At 36.7% G+C, this 24,248-nt stretch overlaps 1 protein-coding gene and 1 long non-coding RNA gene across 3 annotated transcripts in view; both read right to left on the reverse strand.

Moving 5' to 3' along the window:
• Window positions 1-17,968, reverse strand: part of LOC149542525 (putative sodium/metabolite cotransporter BASS1, chloroplastic) — an 84,677-nt gene extending 66,709 nt beyond the window's left edge. For both annotated transcript variants that reach the window (XM_089797457.1, XM_089797456.1), the window contains exons 1-2: window positions 17,384-17,968; window positions 727-815 (exon numbers count right to left, since the gene is read on the reverse strand). In XM_089797457.1, the coding sequence (XP_089653583.1) occupies window positions 727-815; window positions 17,384-17,831 (537 nt within the window). In that variant the 5' untranslated portion in view covers window positions 17,832-17,968. The remainder of the gene's footprint in view (window positions 1-726; window positions 816-17,383) is intronic.
• Window positions 17,969-17,975: 7 nt separating this feature from the next.
• On the reverse strand, window positions 17,976-18,628 carry LOC149542526 (uncharacterized). The gene is made up of 2 exons (XR_016355475.1): window positions 18,468-18,628; window positions 17,976-18,209 (listed from the first exon to the last, which is right to left on the reverse strand). It is a non-coding gene; the product is annotated as an uncharacterized LOC149542526 (long non-coding RNA).
• Between the last annotated feature and the right edge of the window lie 5,620 nt (window positions 18,629-24,248).

Below are 24,248 nucleotides of genomic sequence, written 5' to 3' on the forward strand. Positions count from 1 at the left end.
TTTTAGATTTAGAGTTCCAGCCAGAATAGGAGGTCAAAAAAGGGAAAAATAAAATAAAATTTAAGTAAAAAGAAAATTTAAGTAAAAAGAGAACCTTGATTTTGACAACTGGATCTGCATGGGTTCACTTTAGGTTCTCCCACATGCAGCCCATTCAACTTGAGTAAGCTCATGCTTTGGAGGATATTGTCCACAGGAGACCTGTACCAGAATCCTTGCCACATACATACTGGAAACAGATCCAACAAATTTTCCTAGAGTGCCAGTCACTATAGTGAAAATTGAAAATTCAATGCTTTAAAAGATGCTCTCAATTTTGAACAATACAAGCATTATTCTAATCATTTCTATGTGTTTGAATTTAATGACTACTCTATTCAATGTATTCGTAGCTATTTCTGAAAATTAATTTGAGGCATGCTCCTTACTTAGCCAAATTGAGAAAGTGCCATGCACATACACGAGAATTAATATTTGGATACTGAATACATACGTTACATCTAGATATATATAAAAAAACAAGAATTGCATCAACTTATGTATGCCAAACAGATTTTAGATTCAAGCATTTGAATTATAACTAAATATATTAATGTTCATGTCTACCTATCAGATTATGGTGCCCTTTTTAATTTAGCTATTACATTCAAAGAGTGATTGCATTTCCATTATATCCACGGAACATATTATAATCATGATACTGTCAATCCTGATAAAATACTTAACTGTATACTGCAGTAATACTCCTCCCAATAGTTCCTTCGGCATCACCAATGCACCTTGTAAATCTTTCAAGGAAAGTGTCATGGCCATTCCTGCATGGAGCAAAAAGTCAGTCACATTTCTATAGCCCTTTTGACAAATTGAAATAGTTGCCAAGCCCATCCAAGGTATAACAGATCCATATAATCTAGGAAATGTAAATATAAAGGGACATTGTGCTTTAATAAGTTCATAAATAAGCTCATCAATTGATGCTACACAACAAAAATGTTTAATATAGTTTAGATGCTGCAATGACAACAACCAAAACATGAAACACACAAAAATTACAAGAGCATTATGATCCCACCAAATCAAAAGACAAGATCACGATCATCCACTGTGCAATCAACTCCTGAGAATATCATTGCCTTGATTGTCAAATGATTCAGTAAAGCATATATGCACATAACATAAAGCTAATCCTTTCCAAGATCAATCTAAAACGATATTCTACAGGTGAAATGTTGGCCTTTGATGGGAGGAAACTTACAAAAGACTAGCAAAAAAAATATTGCCTCCTCCATATCTAATAATTATCCTAAGATAAGGAAGCAACATTGGTAAGGACAAAAGGATGCTCCAATGTTGTCTGTCTTGAAAAGTTAACTGAGATAAATCAGAGGCTAACTATGCAGGTTCAGAATATGCTGAAATGACACGAGATTTGCATAGATTTACAATCTCTCACTTACTCAGTGTTGCAGAGGAATCAAGGACTTGAAGATGATCAAGAACTCAATACAATAAAAAACGAGGTGACTAACCTCTACTACATGGAGATGCCAGCTGAACTTGGGGTGACATGTTGACCATATAAACATTGACAATGGATACGTAGATAAAACTAATCTTGCAAAAACATAGCTGATACTGTGCCAGGTAATCTGTGAAGTTTGACTTTTAAATAACTCTTTTACAACCCTCGGGTACTCAAGCTTGGCTGGGAGCTCAACTCTGTTTTATTTTTTAATTATACAGCTAGATTTGGTTCACTTTCACTAATACAACTATGTTACCAGGCTTTTCTGGCTAGCGGAAGGGTTTCAGTCCAGTCCAGTCCAGTCCAGCCCATATACAAGGCCAGATTTGGTCCGTTCTAAATTCGGATGGGATCCTGCAAATTCCCTGTGGGTTTTCTCTGCCAGACCTAGAAAGAATTTGGGGCAAGTTTACGCTGCAGCAGCAGGGACCCAGGCAAGTATGTAATGCGTATTTACATTATTTTGACTTTTTTCTAAAAGCAAATCGCCTTTTTTGGTCAAGTTGAGCCTCTGACCCTAAGATAGACCACTAACAAGACTAAAAAGATGAAATCTATGTCATTTGTGAATAAAAAACCAGACTTCTTGCCTCCATTGTTGAATATTCTTGTTTGTTTGCTATTGCTCGAGTATTAAAGGATGATTGCTGCATGCTCTATGCTGGTTTAAGAGCTTTTCCTACGTGGTTGCAAGTGTTGAGAACTCCTCAAAGACATTGAAGAGGAAGATTTCAACAAAAGAGGTAGGTTTTTGTTTTTTGTTTTTTTTTCAAAAAAATTTGTAAAATAAAATGAACTCTCTAATATTATTTTATTTTTTCATTTTGGTTTATGGCTTTGTTTATTGTTTATAGATTCATAGAATGGCAAGTGCTTCTAGTTCTAGATGCTCCCGATTCAAAATAGACTTGGGCTTCCACTATGCAAATACGTAGAAATGGCTCAGCAACTACCAAGTGGAGGAGGCTAAATTTGGAGCAATATAACAGCTCTTATAGTCAAATCAAAGCACATTTGTGCTTTATCTCTCAAAAATGCATCAAGTTTTGTACTAGTAAGCCAAGAGTTCCTAGGGAGCCTTAACCTAAAACCCTTCTTGCAAACTCTATTGAACTGAAATATATTGAAGAGAAAGATAAGCAAATGAAGCAACTGGGAATGCAATTGTTCATCCTTTTGAAAAGTCTAGAAGTCAAAAAGCATTCAATCTTATGTGTTCCACCTCAACAACCCATAGAAGGCTATCCATTATTGTGTTCTTCGCAAGAACCGGTATCAAATTGGAGAGCAAAGGGGCCCTCGAAAATGAAATTTTGCAATGAGGCTAGAGACATTACCAAATAAGACATAGCTAGATTCATATATACAAATGGAATAACATTTAATGTTTTTCCTCACCATATTGGCAAAATAAATGGTGAGATTGATTAATGAGGTTCCAAAGGGTTTAAGGGCCTAGGTTTTGAGGAGGTGTGCATCACTTTATTGGACAAAGAGGTGAAACATGCAAATGATTCCATGAAGCCCATCAAGGATTCATGGATCAAAACAATTGTGTCCATAGTATCTAACAGATGTAAAGATGCAAGAAATCACCCTTTGATCAATGTTATTGAACTGTCCATGAGATATGCAATATTTTTAAGAGCAGTGGATTTTGAAGGGCAAATGAAGGACAGTCCATTTATTGCAAAAATTATTTCCAAACCATTGAGCAAGTTGGCACTCAAAATGTTGATCAAGTGATACAAGCAATGCCATAAATTGTAGGTCTATTGGGCTATTGGTTGAGGAGAACTATAATCACATTTTTCGGAAACTTTGTGTCGACCTAATGCCACAGAAAAATGGCGAGAAAATTGACTAGATCAAACAAATGTAAGTTGATGCCCAGGAGATCCAAATATTCATCACTAATCACCAAATGTCTCAAGGCATATTTAGACAATTCTCAAGATTGGAGCTGTTGAAGTTCAATTATTTAAAATTTAAATGTCTTGGACTTCAGTTTAGTAAACTTTCTCAGTTTTTAATTTTTTATTTTGATTTTAATTTATTAATATTTTGATTTTGAAATAGGTTGCTGAGACCCGTTTTGCCTCCAACAAAATTGTTTTAAGACAAATTGTGAAGGTTAAGAAGGAATTGTTTACAATGGTAAGCAGTGCTAATTGGAGCATATTGAGGCAATCCAGAAGTACAAGTGCAGCTTCCATTAAGGCAATAATAATAGATGACTCTTGATGAGATCGTGCTAAATACCTCTAGAGATTTATTGAGCCTATATTGGCCATTATCCAATACATTGTCATGCATAGGCCTTGCTTACGTGAGGTACATATTGGTATTGACTCCGTGACTGAGGATATGAAAAAAAATCATAAATAAGAAATAGAAAGATCTTATAGAAACCTTCAGATGGAACAAAATGACAATTCTTTTGCCTCTCCTTGCCTTTGTATTGAACCCAGGTTTTGTACTCAAGTGGTCCTTATTCAGAGTAGCATTAGAGCTGCCCCATATAAAGATCCTGAAGTTGCTCACAGGTACGAAGCAACACTTTGTAGACTCTTTCCCAGTCACATACGGCCTATGGTGAGGTTTGAATTCATGAGTTTCACAAGCATGGACAATTGTGGTCTTGAGGCTTTTGCAGATAAGGAAGATGTTAATGCTCATAAATGGCGTTACTTCCATGGAGAAATATACCAGCACCTACAACCTGTTGACATCAAAATTTTATCACAAATTAATTCTTAACTCTTTAAGATTCTAAATTCTAAATTCTTTTTAATGAATATTGAGTTTATTCATAACTCCTCTTCGATTTCAAAATTGAAAATCTTGATAGGTTGCTAGTTCATCATCTTCTAAGAGGAATTGGAGCACATGCTCCATCCTTAATTAAAACGCAATAGACTGCAGTCCAAGAAGGCAGTTAGACTTGGTCTATGTGCATTCAAACTTAAGGCTCCTAACATACAAAGAAAATACCTACAAATAAGGGAAGGCAAATTCATGGGATGTTGAACGAGAGCATGCAAAGTTGGATGATTCAATTGCTTGCCTTGGTGCACTTGGAGTTGATGATAACGGTCGTGAGCTACCTAGTGATAATGAGGCTGCTCCTAAGGCTGACATTGCTAGTACCAATGCCAATGGCACTATTTGTGCTTCTAATTTGCTACAGAAAGAGGATGATGATATGTTTGATGGCTTTCATAATATTTGATTAGTGATGATTGATTGTTGAAGTTGACATTGTTATTTTTTAACTGAAACATTGATATGGGGGTGTATTTTGAAACTTTGCTATATTACTTGGACTAAAACATTATGATATGTGGAGATGTATTTTGCAATGTTACTTCACTATTAGCATAGTGATGTATTATAAACTTATTTGCTGCTGCATATATGTATATAATTTTCATTTATTATTTTTATATTTTTTAAGGACAAACCCAAGGCGAACCCAAACCCACCCTAAAGAATATAATCAAACTCATGGAGCCGAATCCCACTCCAAACTAGGACAAGGTTGTATGTGGATTTGCAAGACCTTGTTTAATACTCAGCTTGATCAGGATATCGACTCTAGCAGGAACAAAAGTTGAATCAAACATGTTGTAAGTGTATCAAAAAGTGTCCTTGCACGTTTATTATGGTATGAAATAATAGGTCCTAAGGAATATTATTGCAACAATAATAAAAAAAATATTTGAATATAGAGAAATGGTTTACCTTTCTAAAAATAGGAATGCAATATGTGACTCTTTCTTACCAAATAAATCCTGGATCCTAAAAATTGCATTTTTGAAGTATTTTCATCACAACTGTACAAATAAGCACTATGGAATCCATCTCTAGTGGACCATACCTGAACAATATAGTCCATAACTCATTGTAATGAATAAAACCATTTATGATGTGGTCCCAGGGAGGAAGCTTTTGCTGGCATCTTTATTCTGCAAGGTAAAAGATATGGAATTTTCTACAAAAGATGGAGCCATGGTTTTGTGTTGCCTTGCCTGCAATTTTTGAGCAGGTGCAATGAATGGAAAACTGAAAGATTCCTCTGCCTCACTGAGACGTTTATGGCCAAAGGTAATACATGTCTGGTTATTCGTATTTCTTACAATTTCTTTTCATTGCACTGCTCTAGAAAAGCATATCTTTTCTGAGTCCTAAATCATAGATAAAAATCGTCAAAGTGCATGGGACCAATATTAATGCAAAATCAGTGACTTCTCCGTGCAGATCACAGAGGAAAAAATTAAATCCCTTTCCATAGAACCACCAGGTTAAGGTCATGTCATTTTTAATTATCCTAAAATGCAAAATTTAAATACAAGGGTATAACTAACGAGTACCACATAGCATGAATTCGAAGTAACCATGTTTACAGCATCACAAGTCCCTAAACAATAAGTTCGTTTCTAATACCTAGATGGAACTCTCTGCAATAATTTTTGAGGCTCTTTGAGTTTCCATAAGCCTCATTTGAGTTTTGCGTCTCAACTCAGCTGACTCGCCTGAGTTTGGCAGTTTTTGCAGAGACAAGCGAATATAAGATGGGCCAATTAAAAACTGTTAAAACATATCATTTCAAAACCCTCAAACATGTCCATAATCAATCCATGAGGCCCGCCATTCCATGGCAACAAGGTTCTAGTGAGTGGGAAAGTGTCTCTCCATCATTTTGACTGATTTTGTTAGTAAGTAGGAGATAATTTCCACAGTAAGTTGCTCTCAGGATTTAACTGTGTGATTTTGAATCAAACTCACTGACTCATGTTTCATGAGTAGTGATTCAACATGAATCCATCTCTCATGAGTCCATGTTTCATGAGTAGTGATTTTGTTAGACTTATATAGGCTAGAGCATTAATATTAGGATCCCTTAATATTATCAATCTCTTCCTCGGGTAATTGACATAAATTTTACTTTTAGCCCTATAGAATTAAATTCATGTCACAAATATGCTACAATTCCTAATATAAAGTTATAATTATAAAAAAGACATGTTTGATTATATATATATATATAAAGAGTTGTTCAAATTTTATATAAAAGTCAAATTATTTTTATCGCCTATATATATTTCTTAAACATTAGGATAATATATTCAAAGGCTAACAAATGCATAGAAAGTATAATGATGTCCTTAATTAACAAATGTAGATAGAGCTGGAAATCAAGTCTAAGCTTGAGTTATTGTCATTAGGAGGAGTTGTATTTACTAATGGAACCTCAACTAATCTATCATCAACCTATGTGGGATATTTGGTTAAAATTATTACCAAAATTGTTGTTTTTGTCTTAGATATAATGTATAATAAATTATATCATAAAAGGATGGTTCTCAATTATAATTAATAGAGATCAAAAAGATTTTTTACTAGCTTAATAAGTATTCATCAAGACATCAAGATGTTCTATTAACTAATATTTTTAATTAATTAAAAATCATTTGTTATTATTTTTTTACAGTTTTGTTTGTAGAGTGTTAAAATTGTTGATTAATTTTAAAAAGTCAAAATACTATCATTTTTAATTTTTAGTCACTTAAAAAAATTGGTGAAGAGCGCATCATAATCCCTACATGTCCATTTTATGATAAAGATGGGATATAGATTTGTCATACTTGATAAATAGTACTTTTATTCCTCATCTTCAATTTGTGGATAGCATTACCTTATTTCATATATCCTTAGTGAGCTTGGCCATTTTTGCAAAGACAAATGAATCTAAGATGTGTCATTTAAAAATTGTTCTAAAACACAATTTAATAATCTTTGCAAGCATCTCTCTAATTAATCCTATATTCTTCTTTTGCTATCTATATAATTATGAGCTTGAAATGGATTTAACTAATGAGTCTCAAATATAAGCTACCACAATCTACAATAGGATGTAGAAGACAAACCAATATTAAGGAGACTAATTTTTAAGGCAAGTAAAAGGGGGTGAGAATTATGGTGACAAGCTCTAGCTTCTCCTTTGACCTGCTCCTTTAGCTGTCGATAATAGGAATGATGGTTTAGAAGAGAATTTAATGGTTTTATCTATTAGATAAGATTTGTATCTTCTAAACCACTAATCTTGCAACTTGTGTGGTAGAATTGTGAACACCATCCCAAGAAAAGCTAGAGCTTTCTTCACTAAGTATTATTAAAAAAAAATTCTCTATTGATGATAAAATGTATAATGAATTGTGTGATGAAATGATGCTTCTCAATTTTGACCAATTAGGCTCAAAAGGATTATTTTGCTCATTATAGAGTTATTGATCAAGGGAACCCTCTTTCTCTATATCTATTGATTATAATAGTAGATGTTCTTGGATGAAAAAATAAATTTCTTATAATGACCTTTAGGATGTTAGGTCCATCATGCTTGGGGAATTGTACTCTTATAGATTTTTTCTTCAACTTGTCGGTGACACTACTTTATTTTTTTCTATCCTTAGTGGGTGAGGTTAATGCCTTTAGGGTCCATTTGGTTTGTGGAATTGTAGAATTGTAGAAATCAAGATTTCTACAAATCTCAATTTAGCCAAATTAAGGTTTTGCAAATCTTCATTCCTATTTTTGGAATTTTACTTGAATCATTTGTTTCACTCAAAAGATGAGTGGGAAGATACATTTTATGTGTTTGGTTCCTCAAATTGGAATTGGAAATAGAACACAAAAGCATGCAATAGTTTAAAAATAGAATAAAAAATTAGATGTATAATATCATTCAGATGCAATGACTTAAATGCAGAATCTAATCTCTAATATTATTCACATGAAATAGTTTAAATTCAGAATCAGACAATATATCTCTCACAAATTCACGTCTTTCTCATTTTTAACTCTTTTTCCGCATGATTCCTCTACTTCATTCCTAATAATGTACTTTAAGCAACCACAATTCCTAATATTTCTAAGGATTCGTAATTCATTGAAAATATGGCTTATAATGTTGCACCTTGTATATTTTGGGAAGTTGTTGGTTTGAGTTTGTTCTTCTCCTCTTGGTGGTATTCTGTTGCCAGTACCTTCTATACAATTTTGTTATTGTATTGACACAATGGTGCAAATCTTACACGTTTGTGTGTTTAGTTGAGAGCTGAACACAAGCTTAAATATTGATTTAAGTATAATATTTTTCATCATAATTTTGCAATATTTTTGTCTATAATTGATGTTGATTGTTGTTCCTCTTGACACTTAAAAATATCAACGATTACATTGTTTGGTATTTTCTGAAACTACAAAATGGTGGGAAGACATTACTGTATTCTTCTTCAAATAATGAACTACTGTCGCAGTTGTCACTATAAAAAGCTCTGAACATCAAAACTAGAGGAATCCATTTTTACACATTGCCGGGAACGATTCCTAATATTTCTAAGAATCTAATTTTTTTTCCAATCCTCAAAAAGTAAAACCAAGTTTTTATTTTCAATTCTGTAATGTCCCCTGTTTAACCAGTTTGGATATATGTTGTCGTTAGCCTACTTCTATGTGGTCCCGGGGGGCTAACAAGGACATGGACGGGATCTTGTGGTGTTTTGGCCTAGTCGATTTTGTTCTGGGGCCAACTAAGTTCGTTTGGAGGCATTTACAATGTGACTTACTATTTTTAGTAAGTCAGCCAGGCTAGCCGGATGATAATTTTGATGATGGGGTTGGATGTGTTTTTCTTAGCTCTTTCTAACGAGCTATCATTTGTGGTGTTTCGAGATCATTTGCTATGGAATTTTAATGCCGGAAGTTATTTAATAAAGTAACTTCAATTAAATTAATATTATAAGGTTACTTTATTATATTTTGTATTTTAAAGTGATAAATGGAAACAATATATTAAAATGCAAATATGAGATTTAATCCCACATTGCTTGTGGAGTGGGGGTCGACCCTCTAAGAGGACTTTATATACAGCCATGAATGGGGTGTGGAGATATGAAGAGATTGATGAATTCAAGCTTAGTTTGGTTGGTTTGGTTGCTGGCTTTTGGAGACGAAATCCTCCATTGGTGACAATCCTTTCGCTCTTGGAAGACAGAGTCAAGGGATTTAAGATCTATTAGCTTCATACTGTGTGCATTCAGCTTCAATTTTTCAGCTACAGGTAAGATTGAAATTGTTCCATTTCCAAAGGCATATCATTGCAGACATTGAACAGCATGGACAGCAGATTTGGAGGTGAGATTTGGAGCAGGTTTGTGGGTAAACAGTGCTGCTACAGTGCGCGTGAACAGTGCATGTGAATAGTGCGCATGAACAATCCTCATTCTGTGTACTTGGAGGTCATATTTCATACCCTAACCGAGCAGCTATTAGATGGGTTGCTAAACTGGACATCCATCCTCAAATTTCGAACAGCAGCGATCATATTATTTCCAGGTTCTTCTACACCCGATTATAATAGTTCAATGAATGTATAGGTGTCATAATTATAAAGAGTTTTGCATATTCAGTCACTGTGTAACAGTCTTTGCACTACAAACTCAGTCACTTTTGTACACAGCTATATGAAGTTTGTATATCTTGAATAGAGGAATAAGTGTACGGAACATTTAGGATCAGTCCATAAGAACTCTTTACATTGCATATTTGTAGTAGTGTTCAAGTGCCAAGATATTTGTCCTTGCTATTCTTCAGATCATATGGTCATTGTTTGGCAGAGAAGTATTATAACATCTGAACAAGAACTCAGAAATTATAAATCAGACTTTGCACACCAACTGTTTGACAAAATGCTGTTGAATCAAAACTAAAAAATTCAAGGTAGAATTAGTAGGGTATGTTACAGTGGTATCAGAGCTATAAGTCCTGCCATCCTGTGGAGGTCTTATAGGAAATTTGGAACTGGCGGATAGAGGGGAAAGTGTTTTTGTCAAAACACTAAAATCAGAGCATTTATGTTTGAGCATGCGACAGGGGCCTTATAATTTCCGCAATACCAGAGCAAGACAAAGTAGGAGTTCAGACCTGCAAAGCAAACAGTCTAGTTCATCCGTACAGGGGGGTATAGAATCCAGTCATACAGACACAGCGGAGGTATTTTTTGATCAAGACAGCAATATGGGTGACCGAGATGACAGGAATACAAGATTAGGTGGAGGCGGGAATGCCGGTCCAGAGCCTGGAGAGGAAAGATTTTTACAATTATTAGAGACCTTGGCACAGGGACAGCGATTAGCAGAACAAAGGGCACAGGAACAGAATCAGAGATTGGAGCTTATGATGCAGATGATGGCTCGTCAAATGGGGTTGAATGCTAACATGGGTGGAGGTAATAATCAGAATGGTAACAATCAGAATGGGAATAATCAGGATGGGACACATAATGAAGGTGAACAAGTTGGGAACAATTTCGGTCATGCACCCCAGCAAGCTAGGACCGTGAGTTCGAGGCCCATGATTCCCACATTCCCTCCTAGAGCTCCAGAGCAGCCCGTACCAGAACCCCAGATCATTGATATACAGGACCAGTTGAGGAGAGATTGGGAAGCCGGAGGTCCAGATTTTACTGCTGCAATTACCTTTAGGGAGTATATGGATGTGCGGATGAAACATATGCCACGTGGACATGACAGGAACCAGAACTATGAGCTACGGAAGAAAGTAGGGAAACTTCAGTTACCATATTATGATGGCTCGGGGAAGTCTTCAGCAAGAGCTTGGGTTCAAAAGCTTGACACATACTTTCAATTGAACCCTATGCCTGAGGAAGAAGCTATTAAGTACGCAGCAATTCATCTGGAGGGGTTAGCACACGAGTGGTGGCATCATGGTATGGTCACTATGGGTCATGCACACATTACCTCATATGTGGAGTTCACGGAAAGACTGATTGAACGTTTTGATAGGAAGGATCCAGAACTCCATTTCAAGGAGTTAGCTCAGCTTAAACAATGGGGATCATTGGAGACATACATTTCAGAGTTTCAGAAACTTGCAGTGTTAGTAACAGATGTATCTGAACGGAGGATACTGGTTCTATTTATGGATGGGTTAGCTGATCCGTTGAGAGGGTGGATTAAAGCTCTCAACCCTCCCACTTTGCAGGAAGCCATTAAGAAAGCTCGTGACATGGATTCCTCTTCAGCTTCTAAAAATAAATTCCTCGCAAAGAGTTTCCCTTCAAGGAAAGATAAGGACAGGAAACCTTTTCATAGAGAGCCTCCGCCACCTAAGGAGGAAAGTAAGAGGTTGGACAATGAAACACTTAATGATCTCAGGAAGAAGAAGCTTTGTTTTCATTGCAGGGAGCCTTGGGATTTGTCACATAAGTGTCCATTGAAAGCAAAAGCTAAGCAGATGGAGTACTTTTCAGCTGAAGAGTCAGTGGATGGAGATTCAGAGCAGTCATCAGAATCAGATGGAGATGATGATAATTCTTCACATGAGGAAGCACGTAGTGATGGCACGATAGCTCAGTTGTCTAGTATACAGGAGGCCGTCACTTTCAGAGTTAGGGGAACTTTGGATGGACAGAGATTTGTGGCACTCATTGATACAGGGGCAACACATAACTTCATTGATGAGAAGTTTGTGACACGCAGAGGGCTACATACAGAGGAGCATAGGGGATTTAAGGTGATGGTTGCCGATGGCTTCAAAATTGACTGTACCAAGAAAATCTCCAACTTGCAGCTTCGTTTGGGAGATTATGACATGACAGGAGATTTCTTTGTGGTCAACATTGGTGATCAGGATATGGTGCTTGGAATGAACTGGATGAAGTCTTTGGAAGAGTTTACATTTAACCTCCAGAAAATGGAAATGAGGTTTGAGGCAAATGGTAAGAAGATAGTGCTCAGAGGTTTGTCAGATGGGAGACTTCGAGTGGTCTCACTCAAACGAATGCAGAGTTTCTTTAGACATGATCAGGTGCAGTGGGCAACAGAGTTCAAAGTAATGCCTGAGGTGACAGAGCAGCATAAACAGGAGTATCCACCTGATGTACAAAAAATAATAACCAAACATACTAAGGTGTTTGATGAGATACCTCCAGGAAGACCCCCAGATAGGGGAATCGAGCATGTTATTGAGTTAGAGGAAGGGGCTAAGCCAGTTATCATCACACCTTACCGCCACCCCAAGAGATATAAGGATGAAATAGAAAAGGCAATCAAGGAGTTGATTGACATGGGGCACATACGGCCAAGCAAGAGTCCTTTTGCTTCTTCAGTAGTATTGGTGAAGAAGAAGGATGGTACAATGAGGATGTGCATTGATTATAGGGAGCTAAACAAGAAGACAATCAAGAACCGATACCCTATCCCGCGCATCGATGAGCTTATTGATGAATTGCACGGTGCATGCTACTTCTCTAAGATTGATTTGAGATCTGGCTACCACCAGATACGGGTTAGAGAGGGGGATGTGGAGAAGACAGCTTTTAGATGCCACTACGGACATTTTGAGTTCTTAGTCATGCCTTTCGGGTTGACTAATGCTCCCGCCACTTTTCAGTCCTGTATGAATAGAGTGTTCAGAGATCAGCTGAGGAATTTTGTGTTGATATTCTTTGATGATATACTGATATACAGCCATACTTGGGAGGAACATTTGAAGCATATTGATACAGTGCTCAGTATTTTAGAGAGGGAGTCATTATATGCCAAGATGAGTAAATGCGAGTTCGGGATGACAGAGTTGCTCTATCTAGGGCATATTATTAGTGCAGGAAGTGTTCGGGTTGACCCAGACAAGATCAGGGCCATTCTGGATTGGCCACCGCCGAGGAACACTTCACAACTCAAGGGATTTCTCGGGCTTTGTGGGTTCTACCGCAGATTTGTGAAGGGATTTTCACAGATAGCAGCACCACTTACAGATTTGACACGGAGAGACAGTTTCAAGTGGTCAGAGAAGGCTCAGGATTGTTTTGACAGGTTCAAGGAGCTGATGAGTACGTGTCCTGTTTTAGCCATTCCAGATTTCACCAGGCCTTTTGAGCTGCAGTGTGATGCCTCGGGAGAGGGCGTAGGAGCTGTCCTCATGCAGGACAAACATCCCATCGCATATGAGAGCAGGAAATTACGAGGTGTTGAGAGAACTTACAGCATCTATGACAAAGAAATGCTAGCAATCATGCACGCGCTAGCTAAGTTCAGGCAATATTTAGCAGGGAGCCGATTCACAGTAAAAACAGATCATAACAGCTTGAAACACTTCCTTGGGCAGAAGGATCTTAATGACAGGCAACAGAAATGGGTGAGTAAGTTACAAGCTTATGATTTCGACATAGTCTACGTCAAAGGGAAGAAAAATATTGTCGCAGATGCTTTATCCAGAAGGCCTCATTTGCTTGCTGTTGGGATAGTCATGGATGATTGGAGAGAGTTGATCTTGGCAGAGTATGCCAAGGATAGTTGGGCATCTAGTATTATTGAAGGAACTATTCAGGATAGCCGATACACTGTTGTAAATGATCTGATCATCTACAAGGAAAGGATTTATTTAGTACCCGGGTCTGCTATGAAGCAGAAGATTTTGAGGGCGTTTCATGATTCACCATTGGCAGGACATCCTGGATTCTTTAAGACATATCGGCAGGTGAGAGAGCGCTTCACTTGGAAAGGACTCAAAACAGAGGTGCTTCAATTTGTTAGAGAGTGCCAAGTATGTCAGCAGAACAAACAAGAACATTCCTTTCCAGGTGGTTTACTACAGCCCCTACCCATACCAGAGAAGAAGTGGGATAGCATTTCCATGGATTTCATCACAGGCCTCCCCAAGGCACAGGGTCGGGATTGTATCTTTGTTGTGGTAGACAGATTGACGAAATTTGCACATTTCTTTGCAATTTCGTCTACGTATTCAGCAACACAAACAGCAGAACTATTTTTTCGAGAGGTATTCAGACTACATGGGATACCAAGAAGCATAGTCAGTGACAGAGACAGCAGATTTATGAGCCACTTTTGGCAGGAGTTGTTCAAGTTATGTGGAACAGAGCTCACTCCGAGTACCAGTTACCACCCCCAAACTGATGGGCAAACAGAGATAGTGAACAAGTGGGTTGAGGGATATCTCCGAAACTATATTGCAGGGCAGCAGAGGTCTTGGGTGAAGTGGCTACATCTAGGGGAGTACTGCTATAATACCTCTTACCATATGTCTATTCAAATGTCCCCTTTTATGGCACTATACGGGTATGATGCTCCTAATTTCTTGGATTTGTTATTTGGGGACAGTAGGGTGCCTAAGGCCAAGGATCTTTTGCAAGAGTGTCAGGACATTATGCGATCCTTGAAGGAAAACTTGCAAAAGGCACAAAATCAGCAGAAGCAATATGCTGATCAGCACAGGGTTGAGAGGTCTTTTGAGGTGGGAGACATGGTGTACCTCATGTTACAGCCGTATAGGCAGTCCTCTCTCAAGAGGAGTGGAACAGAGAAATTGAAACCGCGCTACTATGGACCATTCAGAGTAATCAGGAGAGTGGGCGAGGTAGCTTATGAGTTGGAACTGCCTGCAGACAGTAAAGTGCATAATGTGTTCCATGTGTCACGCCTTAAAAAGGCATTGGGGCACAATGTGGTGCCTTCAGTAGTATTGCCACCTCTCGATGATGAGGGAAAGCTTATCTTGGTTCCTGAAGCTATACTTGACACCCGGGAGAGGGTGCTTCACAGGAGGACTATCAGGGAGTACCTAGTGAAATGGAGGAACCTACCTATTGAGGATGCAACATGGGAGGCAGAGCAGGTTCTTCAACATCCAGAGTTGAGATTGCTTGGGGACAAGCAATTTCAAGAGGGGCGGACTGTAATGTCCCCTGTTTAACCAGTTTGGATATATGTTGTCGTTAGCCTACTTCTATGTGGTCCCGGGGGGCTAACAAGGACATGGACGGGATCTTGTGGTGTTTTGGCCTAGTCGATTTTGTTCTGGGGCCAACTAAGTTCGTTTGGAGGCATTTACAATGTGACTTACTATTTTTAGTAAGTCAGCCAGGCTAGCCGGATGATAATTTTGATGATGGGGTTGGATGTGTTTTTCTTAGCTCTTTCTAACGAGCTATCATTTGTGGTGTTTCGAGATCATTTGCTATGGAATTTTAATGCCGGAAGTTATTTAATAAAGTAACTTCAATTAAATTAATATTATAAGGTTACTTTATTATATTTTGTATTTTAAAGTGATAAATGGAAACAATATATTAAAATGCAAATATGAGATTTAATCCCACATTGCTTGTGGAGTGGGGGTCGACCCTCTAAGAGGACTTTATATACAGCCATGAATGGGGTGTGGAGATATGAAGAGATTGATGAATTCAAGCTTAGTTTGGTTGGTTTGGTTGCTGGCTTTTGGAGACGAAATCCTCCATTGGTGACAATCCTTTCGCTCTTGGAAGACAGAGTCAAGGGATTTAAGATCTATTAGCTTCATACTGTGTGCATTCAGCTTCAATTTTTCAGCTACAGGTAAGATTGAAATTGTTCCATTTCCAAAGGCATATCATTGCAGACATTGAACAGCATGGACAGCAGATTTGGAGGTGAGATTTGGAGCAGGTTTGTGGGTAAACAGTGCTGCTACAGTGCGCGTGAACAGTGCATGTGAATAGTGCGCATGAACAATCCTCATTCTGTGTACTTGGAGGTCATATTTCATACCCTAACCGAGCAGCTATTAGATGGGTTGCTAAACTGGACATCCATCCTCAAATTTCGAACAGCAGCGATCATATTATTTCCAGGTTCTTCTACACCCGATTATAATAGTTCAATGAATGTATAGGTGTCATAATTATAAAGAGTTTTGCATATTCAGTCACTGTGTAACAGTCTTTGCACTACAAACTCAGTCACTTTTGTACACAGCTATATGAAGTTTGTATATCTTGAATAGAGGAATAAGTGTACGGAACATTTAGGATCAGTCCATAAGAACTCTTTACATTGCATATTTGTAGTAGTGTTCAAGTGCCAAGATATTTGTCCTTGCTATTCTTCAGATCATATGGTCATTGTTTGGCAGAGAAGTATTATAACATCTGAACAAGAACTCAGAAATTATAAATCAGACTTTGCACACCAACTGTTTGACAAAATGCTGTTGAATCAAAACTAAAAAATTCAAGGTAGAATTAGTAGGGTATGTTACATCCTAGTTGCTAGTGGGAGCGCAGTCTGGTAACTTAGTTTTGAGGCAAAATTAGTAGTCTAGTATTTGTCTTATGAAAACCAAGGTTGCCCTTGAAGCCACTCCTATATATTTGCTTTTAATTATAAGCAACTCACCCAAGTTAAATTGTGAAATCTAAAGGAGTTGTGGAAGAAACAAATTTATGTGTGCCATTAGACTTTTGGTTGGAAAGAAATAAATTATCTTTTGGAATAAATGTTTATCTACAAAGCAATGTTTGAGTTTTAAAAAGTTGACTATAAGTGGAATTCATAAGTATTTGAATTAATTCACTACATTTGAGATTCATATTATGAAAGAGTGGAGATTCAAATGTTCACATAAAGAAATTCAATTATTATTTTTTATTAACTTTTGTAAAATTATTGATAACAAGTAGCAAAATACATTTTTAAATTTATTTTTTATGAATAAAGATTCTACTAACATCAAAGATTTAAAATTTTAGATGATGATGATATTGATGGTTTAACAATCTTATCTATAGAAATTGTTACTATATCTAACAATGAAAGATATAATATGTGTTCAATCATAAAACCCTCAAGAAATATGTACTTAAAACCTAAGACTCCTTAAAAATATCTAATAATGGATAGCTCATAGATAGGTGTTAACATAAAATAATAATATGACAAAAAACAAAAACCTACGAATTGCAAGGGGCAGCTTTTTTAACAGTAAACATTCAGTTACCTAGCATGGTAATGCTAACGCAAGAAATCTGCCATTTTCCTCTGATCCAGAGAAAAGCCTGGGGGCGGATCAATCCAGCAAAGCAAGCCAATGCAACCCACAATGGAAATCCGTCCGAGAGAATTGCTCCTACCTTTAAAATTCTACAACTCCAGTCCCCATTATTCAATCCCTTGCCCTCTTGCTTTTTGCACTCCACCTTCCTCAATTTCGCAGATCGAAACTCATACAAATTAGCCCATGCTCTTTTGCATGGCTTTGCATTTATCACTTTCAAAGGAACCTCAGAATCGCCCGGTGCAAAGGAGATTTGATGCTTTCTGAGAATCGAGAAATACTCTAGATTCAAAGTCTGAATTGGATTACTAATCGGAGATTGAGCTGAAACCATGTGCGAAATTCGGGACTTGCAAGGAGCGAAAGAGGTAGTGGAGCAGATTCCAGCCATCCGGGATTCGAACTTACGATCTCGCAGAAATTGAATTTCACAATGTGTATTGGACAGGGAAGAGACTGGCTGGGGTTCAATTTTAGGTTTTGTAGTATCATTACGGTTCAATTATCGCATTTGAGGCACAACACTGTGTCCGATTTAGCCGTTTATGTTCGTCTTATTTAGCCAAAAGGCGAATAGTGCGAAAGCACCTGCTGGATTATTATTTTTTGCCTGAAAATCTCCAATAAACCGGCAACTGTTTACGCCGGAAATTTTGCCCCTCAATCTATCAGTTCCCGAAAAATAAGAGCAAATACCGTCCATCTGCTGATATTCGTCTGCTGTTTCTCTGCCATAACCGTAGGAACTTTCTTTGCATCTCTCCATATCCTGAAAATCAAAGAGAACAATCTGTTTTTAAGAGATTAGAGGTTCAAATTCTACATATTTTAGAGGTCACGGATTCATATGTTCAAATTATACAAAATCTGTATTTTTAGAAATTACAGGTTCAAGATTCTATATACTTTAGAGGTCATGGATTCATATGTTCAAATCATACAACTAAGATACCTAATACAATCTAAAATAGGTTTACATGCTCAAATTATAGAAATAAGATATCTAATACAGGCTAACTATTGATACCTGATGCAAAGCCAAAAACATTGATATGAGAACTTTAAAAGACTACTTCCATTTCAAGAAAGTATTATGAATGCGCTGCTTGCGGTGTTGGAAAGCCGAATTGCTGGAGCAGGGGTGAAAGCTTCATTTGCATATTTTAATGTATTTATTTTTAGGGAAAATTTAAAGATTATTGTAGAAAGCTTCTTTCCATGTTTTATTTTATTTTAACCTTCCTGAATTTCCTGAAAATTGTCCGATAAACCAGCGACTGTATACGCCGGAGAATTTCCCCTCGATCTAAGAGCAACCGGATATTTTGAGCAAATATCATTCATCAGCTGATATTGATCTGCTTATTCTCTGCCGTAGCCGTAGATTATAGAATTAATCTTTTGCATCTCTTCACATCTTCAAAATCAAAGAGACCGTAATTTTAGAGGCCCCGGATTCGAATTCTGTGCGTTTGAGAGGTTCCATTTTCAAATTAAATTCTGTGCATTTGAGAGGTTACAGTTTCAAATTAAACTAGCGCCTGTACCCCAGCAGGGTCCAAGGGTACAGCCGATAGGCATTGCTGTTGTAATGTGGAATGGAGGTGACAATAGAGCATTAGTTTGTTGTAGAAATTAACTGTACAATATTCTTTAAATCGTGAAGATGAAGAGTTTGATGCAAAGGGCAAATCAATTCCTTAAATCGTGAAGAGTTTGATAGAGAGGGCAAACCAATTTTTGAATTTGATCGAACCTGAATGTTCAGATCTGATCTTGTATTTGAATGAATTAATGATGACATTTTGGATTGTGTTGAGCTTATGTGGGTAACCATTCTGTTTATGTAAGCCTCTAATTATGATTTATGTAAGAATCAGAGGGGCAAACCAATTTTTGAATTTGATCGAACCTGGATGTTCATATCTGATCTTGTATTTGAATGAATTAAGGACAACATTTTGGCCTCTTTTGAGAGTAAGTCATAAGGCTGTATGGGTGGATTGTGTTGAGCTTATGTGGGTGGCCATTCTATCTATGTAAGCCTCTAATTATGATTTATGTAAGAATCAGATAGGTCATTTAAGGTACTTTACTGAAATCTATCCACCTATTTGAAACCTTGGCAACAAAGCCATTTTGTAATTCATTTTGTTATTTCAAAAATTACAGTTACATTTATGTATACTAACTAAAGTATTACAAGAACGTACTTTACTAAAATCTGTCCACCTATTTGAAACCTTGGCAACAAAGCCATTTTTGTGCATAAGCTGTAATTCATTTTCTTATTTCAAAAATTAGAGTCACATTTATGTATGCTAGATAAAGTATTACAAGGACTTCTGCATTCACGTGCCCCCTAGTATGGGGCATGGGCGCAAATACTATCCCGCTGGTTCGACGGGATTATTGCAATTTATGGACAGTCTTCAAATATGAACCCCAAAGAGGGCTGATATGAGTGAGAAGAAAGTGCTTTGGCTCTCTTTAGGGTTAGTGCATAGTCACACTCATTTTATGCTTATTAGTTATAACTTATTTTCAGTTCTTTTGAACTTTTGTCACATTAAGTTCAAATTTGAATAGATCATATCGACATATCACCTGAGGCTAACTGTACACTTTCCATATCAAAGAAAAATACATATCCGGACTATATACAAAACACACACAAGAAAGACAGAGCTGGAAAAACAGTCATTTAAGGATTTTGGCAGTATTTTTGGATTTGATTATGTAGCGTTTTTACTCATCAACATTTCAGATTAACCATCACGATCCATTGTCATGATAGGTTAACTATGGAAGAAAAATGATGGATCATAGAATTTAATCCACATCAAATCCAAAAATTGCCAAGATTATATTGTGGACCGTGAAATTTCATGTCTTCAATTGTCCCTTACAGAGATCATTTTTATTGTAAGCTTGTTAAATTAGGGTGAAGAAGGCTAAGTGATGGGTACAAGTTTATTGCCAGAAACAATTCCTGGTCTAAATATTTGATCTGAGAAATTGCATCATGTAAAGCATTCAACTTTTATTAACCAGAATTAGACACTATTTCTGAGGTTTCACAGGCGTGTTAATAGAAAATAAGGGATGAAAATCTAGTGGGCAAGCATAGAGGCCCTAACTGGCTTCAAAACAGAGCTTATCCTTTCATTTTGTTTTATTGTGAGATATCTAGTTGCATGATGGTGATGATGCGGACTTAAGAACGTTATTGTGTATGAGGTATGTAAGCTAACCTCTTATAGCTCAGAGAAGAAGGTGTTTACCTGTCGACTACCAAAGAAAGAGAATGCATGCTAATGCTAGCTATTTAGGTTGCCATTCAGTAAGATACCAATTTGCTGCATCAGATCCTCACTTGTGAAAGCTTACAAGAGAAATTTTATGATGAACATGAATGACCAACATAATTAACAGAGCTGCAGCACATTCTCCAAACTGTCTGATGAAGATGGTTATTTCGATTCTAGCTTTCGCACTAGTCCAGAGAAGGGATAATTCGCAAGTAAACACTACTTGTATAAGAATACGAAATTACAAAGAGGATATAGGTTTCACCACATCTAGAGAATAAACAAAACAGGTTCACAAAGAGTTCACCATTCAGAAGATAAACCAAAAGGGCCTCAACAATTTTTTTAAATTTTTTTTTAGCAATTGAGACTTAAATTCAAACATAAATTCATGCATTTTTGGAAGCCCAAGCCCGAGGAAAAAGTTCTGCAGTGGAGAAATTCTCACGATAAGTGGCATACAACAGTCGCTAGAGGGCAGGCTAACCCAGTGACACGATGTGTACACCTTATTGCAAGAGCCAATAGTTCCTCTATACATATCTGACTAGATGATTTTTCCTACTCAGTTGAGCACATATAGCTTTGTTGCCTCAGAAATTCAAGGGTCAACTCCAAGAGTATAGTTCACAGCCATTCTGAATGGAGCCTTTATAACAATTCTATTTAATGGGTATAAATATTCGTCATCCTCATCCATGCAGCTCAAGTCCAACTTAAATGTGGGGAAAAAATGAAAACAAAAATGAAAGCTTAAATGTTTGGAAACTTGTCTAGACCTAATCTGATTTTCGCCAAACTTGTTCTTAGTTATACTACCGTTAAACGCATTGGATACATAATTGGTGAAAAAATATGAAAAATGGCAATGTTCCTTACCCCCTATAGACGATTCTATAATCTCAATTTCACTGTCATAATAATAACTGCTTGAATGCTTGTTCTGAGATCTGCTCTCCATCTTATAATTCCTTCGAGCACAACCTAAATGATGAATCTCAAATTTTAATCATGCCCATGCATGAATTTATCCTTCTTTCTGCTATTCAAGCAAGTAATTCACAAAAGATTTATGAAGTTCTTGCAGATTTCGCAATGAAGCCAACGTACTAGATGAAAGGGGAAATTTTGCACAAGCACAGACAGTTGTTACAAAACAGTGAGCATTTTAGTTTATGTACTTCTTGAATCTTATATACTCAAAATTTTGCATGCTATCGTAGCCAAAACATGCATAATCGTGTGCAGCAAACATTAGCAGCCACATGCAAGAGGATCTAGCAAGCTATTCTCCACCCCTGCCATGATATGTACAGAAACAAAAAACACTCTACAAATAAACTTCCAAATAAGGTGGTATTTCAAAAGGAGCTCACTGTACAAGAAATGTAGCTTTGGCTGTAGCACCAATAATAGTGCTAACATAATGTGTACAGAGTAAAATACACTTCGAGGCTAATGGGTCAAAACCTCCGAAAATGGTAGCAAGGATGCTTGTAAGATAATAAACTAACACCTAGTCTATACTTAAAGCCCGTGAAGGGACAACTACCAGTTTCTACCTAGCTTGTGTCCATATAGATGTAAAAACGAATAATATTACATTTCCAGCAACACCTTTCTACAAGAATATGATGAAAAGGATGCAGAGCAAATTGATAAGGTAGGATTCTACAGCAATGCTGCAATCACCTACAACTTTCCCAATGTCACAAGATCTTCTCTCTAAATAACTCTGCTATTGTAAATAGTATGCCTTGCACATCATTTATATATTTTAGCTAGGGTGGTAATTCATAGTGAGCACCTCCGTGTCTAATGCGAGTTGAAAGCAAGGTGTTCGATGGCATGTTTATCCAGCAGTCTGGACGGATGAGGAGAAGCCCACCGTAGGAGCTTTTTGGCACCATTCCTGCCAGTAACTCATTGGCAAAGCCACCACAGTAGCTCCCATGTAGCATAGACTGAGTGTTTGGATGTTGTGAGTCAGAGCATCTGCCAACACAATAGGAATGATCGGCAACGAACATTCCGATGACAGAGTTCCCGTTTGGAAGCTGCAGCGTGAGGAATTCCCGGTGGGCTATCGCCCAGGTGAAAGCCTATCGGCTAATTATAGAAGTAGAGACAAAAAATGATTGTCTGATGTCGGACCTATAAAAAAAATCAGATATAAAAGATAGCTTTGATATCTGATTTATAGAAGATATAAAAGATTCTCTTTAGGTGATATCGGATAGTTATTTTGTTATCAAAACAATTAATTTCAAGGAAAAGGAATTCGAATAGCTGCAGCAGTTCTATAACCTATAACATTAGTCATAGTTTTATGGTGACAATGATATGAGATTATTTTTAAAAAAAATTCAGGGGTATACATATTCTGGACTTGAATTTGTGACCTCCTTTCTAAGAATTTGAAAGCTGATATGCTTTGCAAGTTTGAAATCTCAACTATTATGTCAACTAAAGTTGTCCACTACAAAAGCATACAAGGAATAAAAATCAAATAAGAACTATCATCTCTCAAACAATAGTTGGTTCATACCTTGACCAAATATTTAAAAAATTGTTAGAATTTAAATATTAAAACATTCTTTGGCAACAACAATATGTAGGAGGTTGGGCTATCACTTCATTTTTGTAAGTCAATAATTTGAGAGTCATTTTGAACACTTTGATGGCAATTCCTACATTTTAGGGCATTCTCTTACTTTTCAGAAGAACTAAAAGTTGACAAAAGGATCAGCAGGGGGACCATTAAGTAGAGTAGGAACTGTTTCTAATTTTTTAGTACATAGGTCATTTGCATTCATTAAAGAATTGAGACGAAGCTTTAAATTGCAGAGTTGTAATAATATTTCTCTCCAAGAACAAAAACTCTTAAAGAGTGTAGTTTGGATGTTCCTCTAGTTTTCTTGTGGAACAAAATCTCTTCGAGATTGTAGGCTAGATGTCCCTCCAGTTTGCCTATGGAATTGGATTTAAGTCATTGACCAACTTAAAAGGGTAATTTGGGTATTTTTGAGATGCTTGGATGATTAGAAATTGTAAATCAATTTTGACAAAGTATTGTGGCAATTTTAATCTGCAAATAAAAATTATTGCAAGTCGATTGAAGGAGTTGCAGCCAAATCCTCCTAGTTGTACATCAATAGAGAATAGGAGTCAATTTAATGTCAAATTTGGCTTCACACTTGATTGAAACAGTTTAACAAACAAAATTCTTATCTTAAATATCTAGATAAAATTAGTAACAACAATTTGTAAAATTATCAAACAATTATGCCCAATTGTACATCTTCCAGGTGGGTGTAGACACCCAAAAATTGGCAAAGACCTAAATCACGTAGTTCCGATCAATCATTGCAAATTAAAGAGAAAATCGGAAGAAACACAACAAACTTTCACATCAAAAATCACATTAGGTCATTAATTATCTATTAAATAGACAAAACCTAAATCAACTTTAAAAGAGGAGAAAAATAATTCAAAAA

Source organism: Cupressus sempervirens, chromosome 8 (genome assembly GCF_028749045.1).
Source record: "Cupressus sempervirens isolate cs-2001-9-10 chromosome 8, ASM2874904v1, whole genome shotgun sequence".
Taxonomy (NCBI): Eukaryota; Viridiplantae; Streptophyta; class Pinopsida; order Cupressales; family Cupressaceae; genus Cupressus; species Cupressus sempervirens.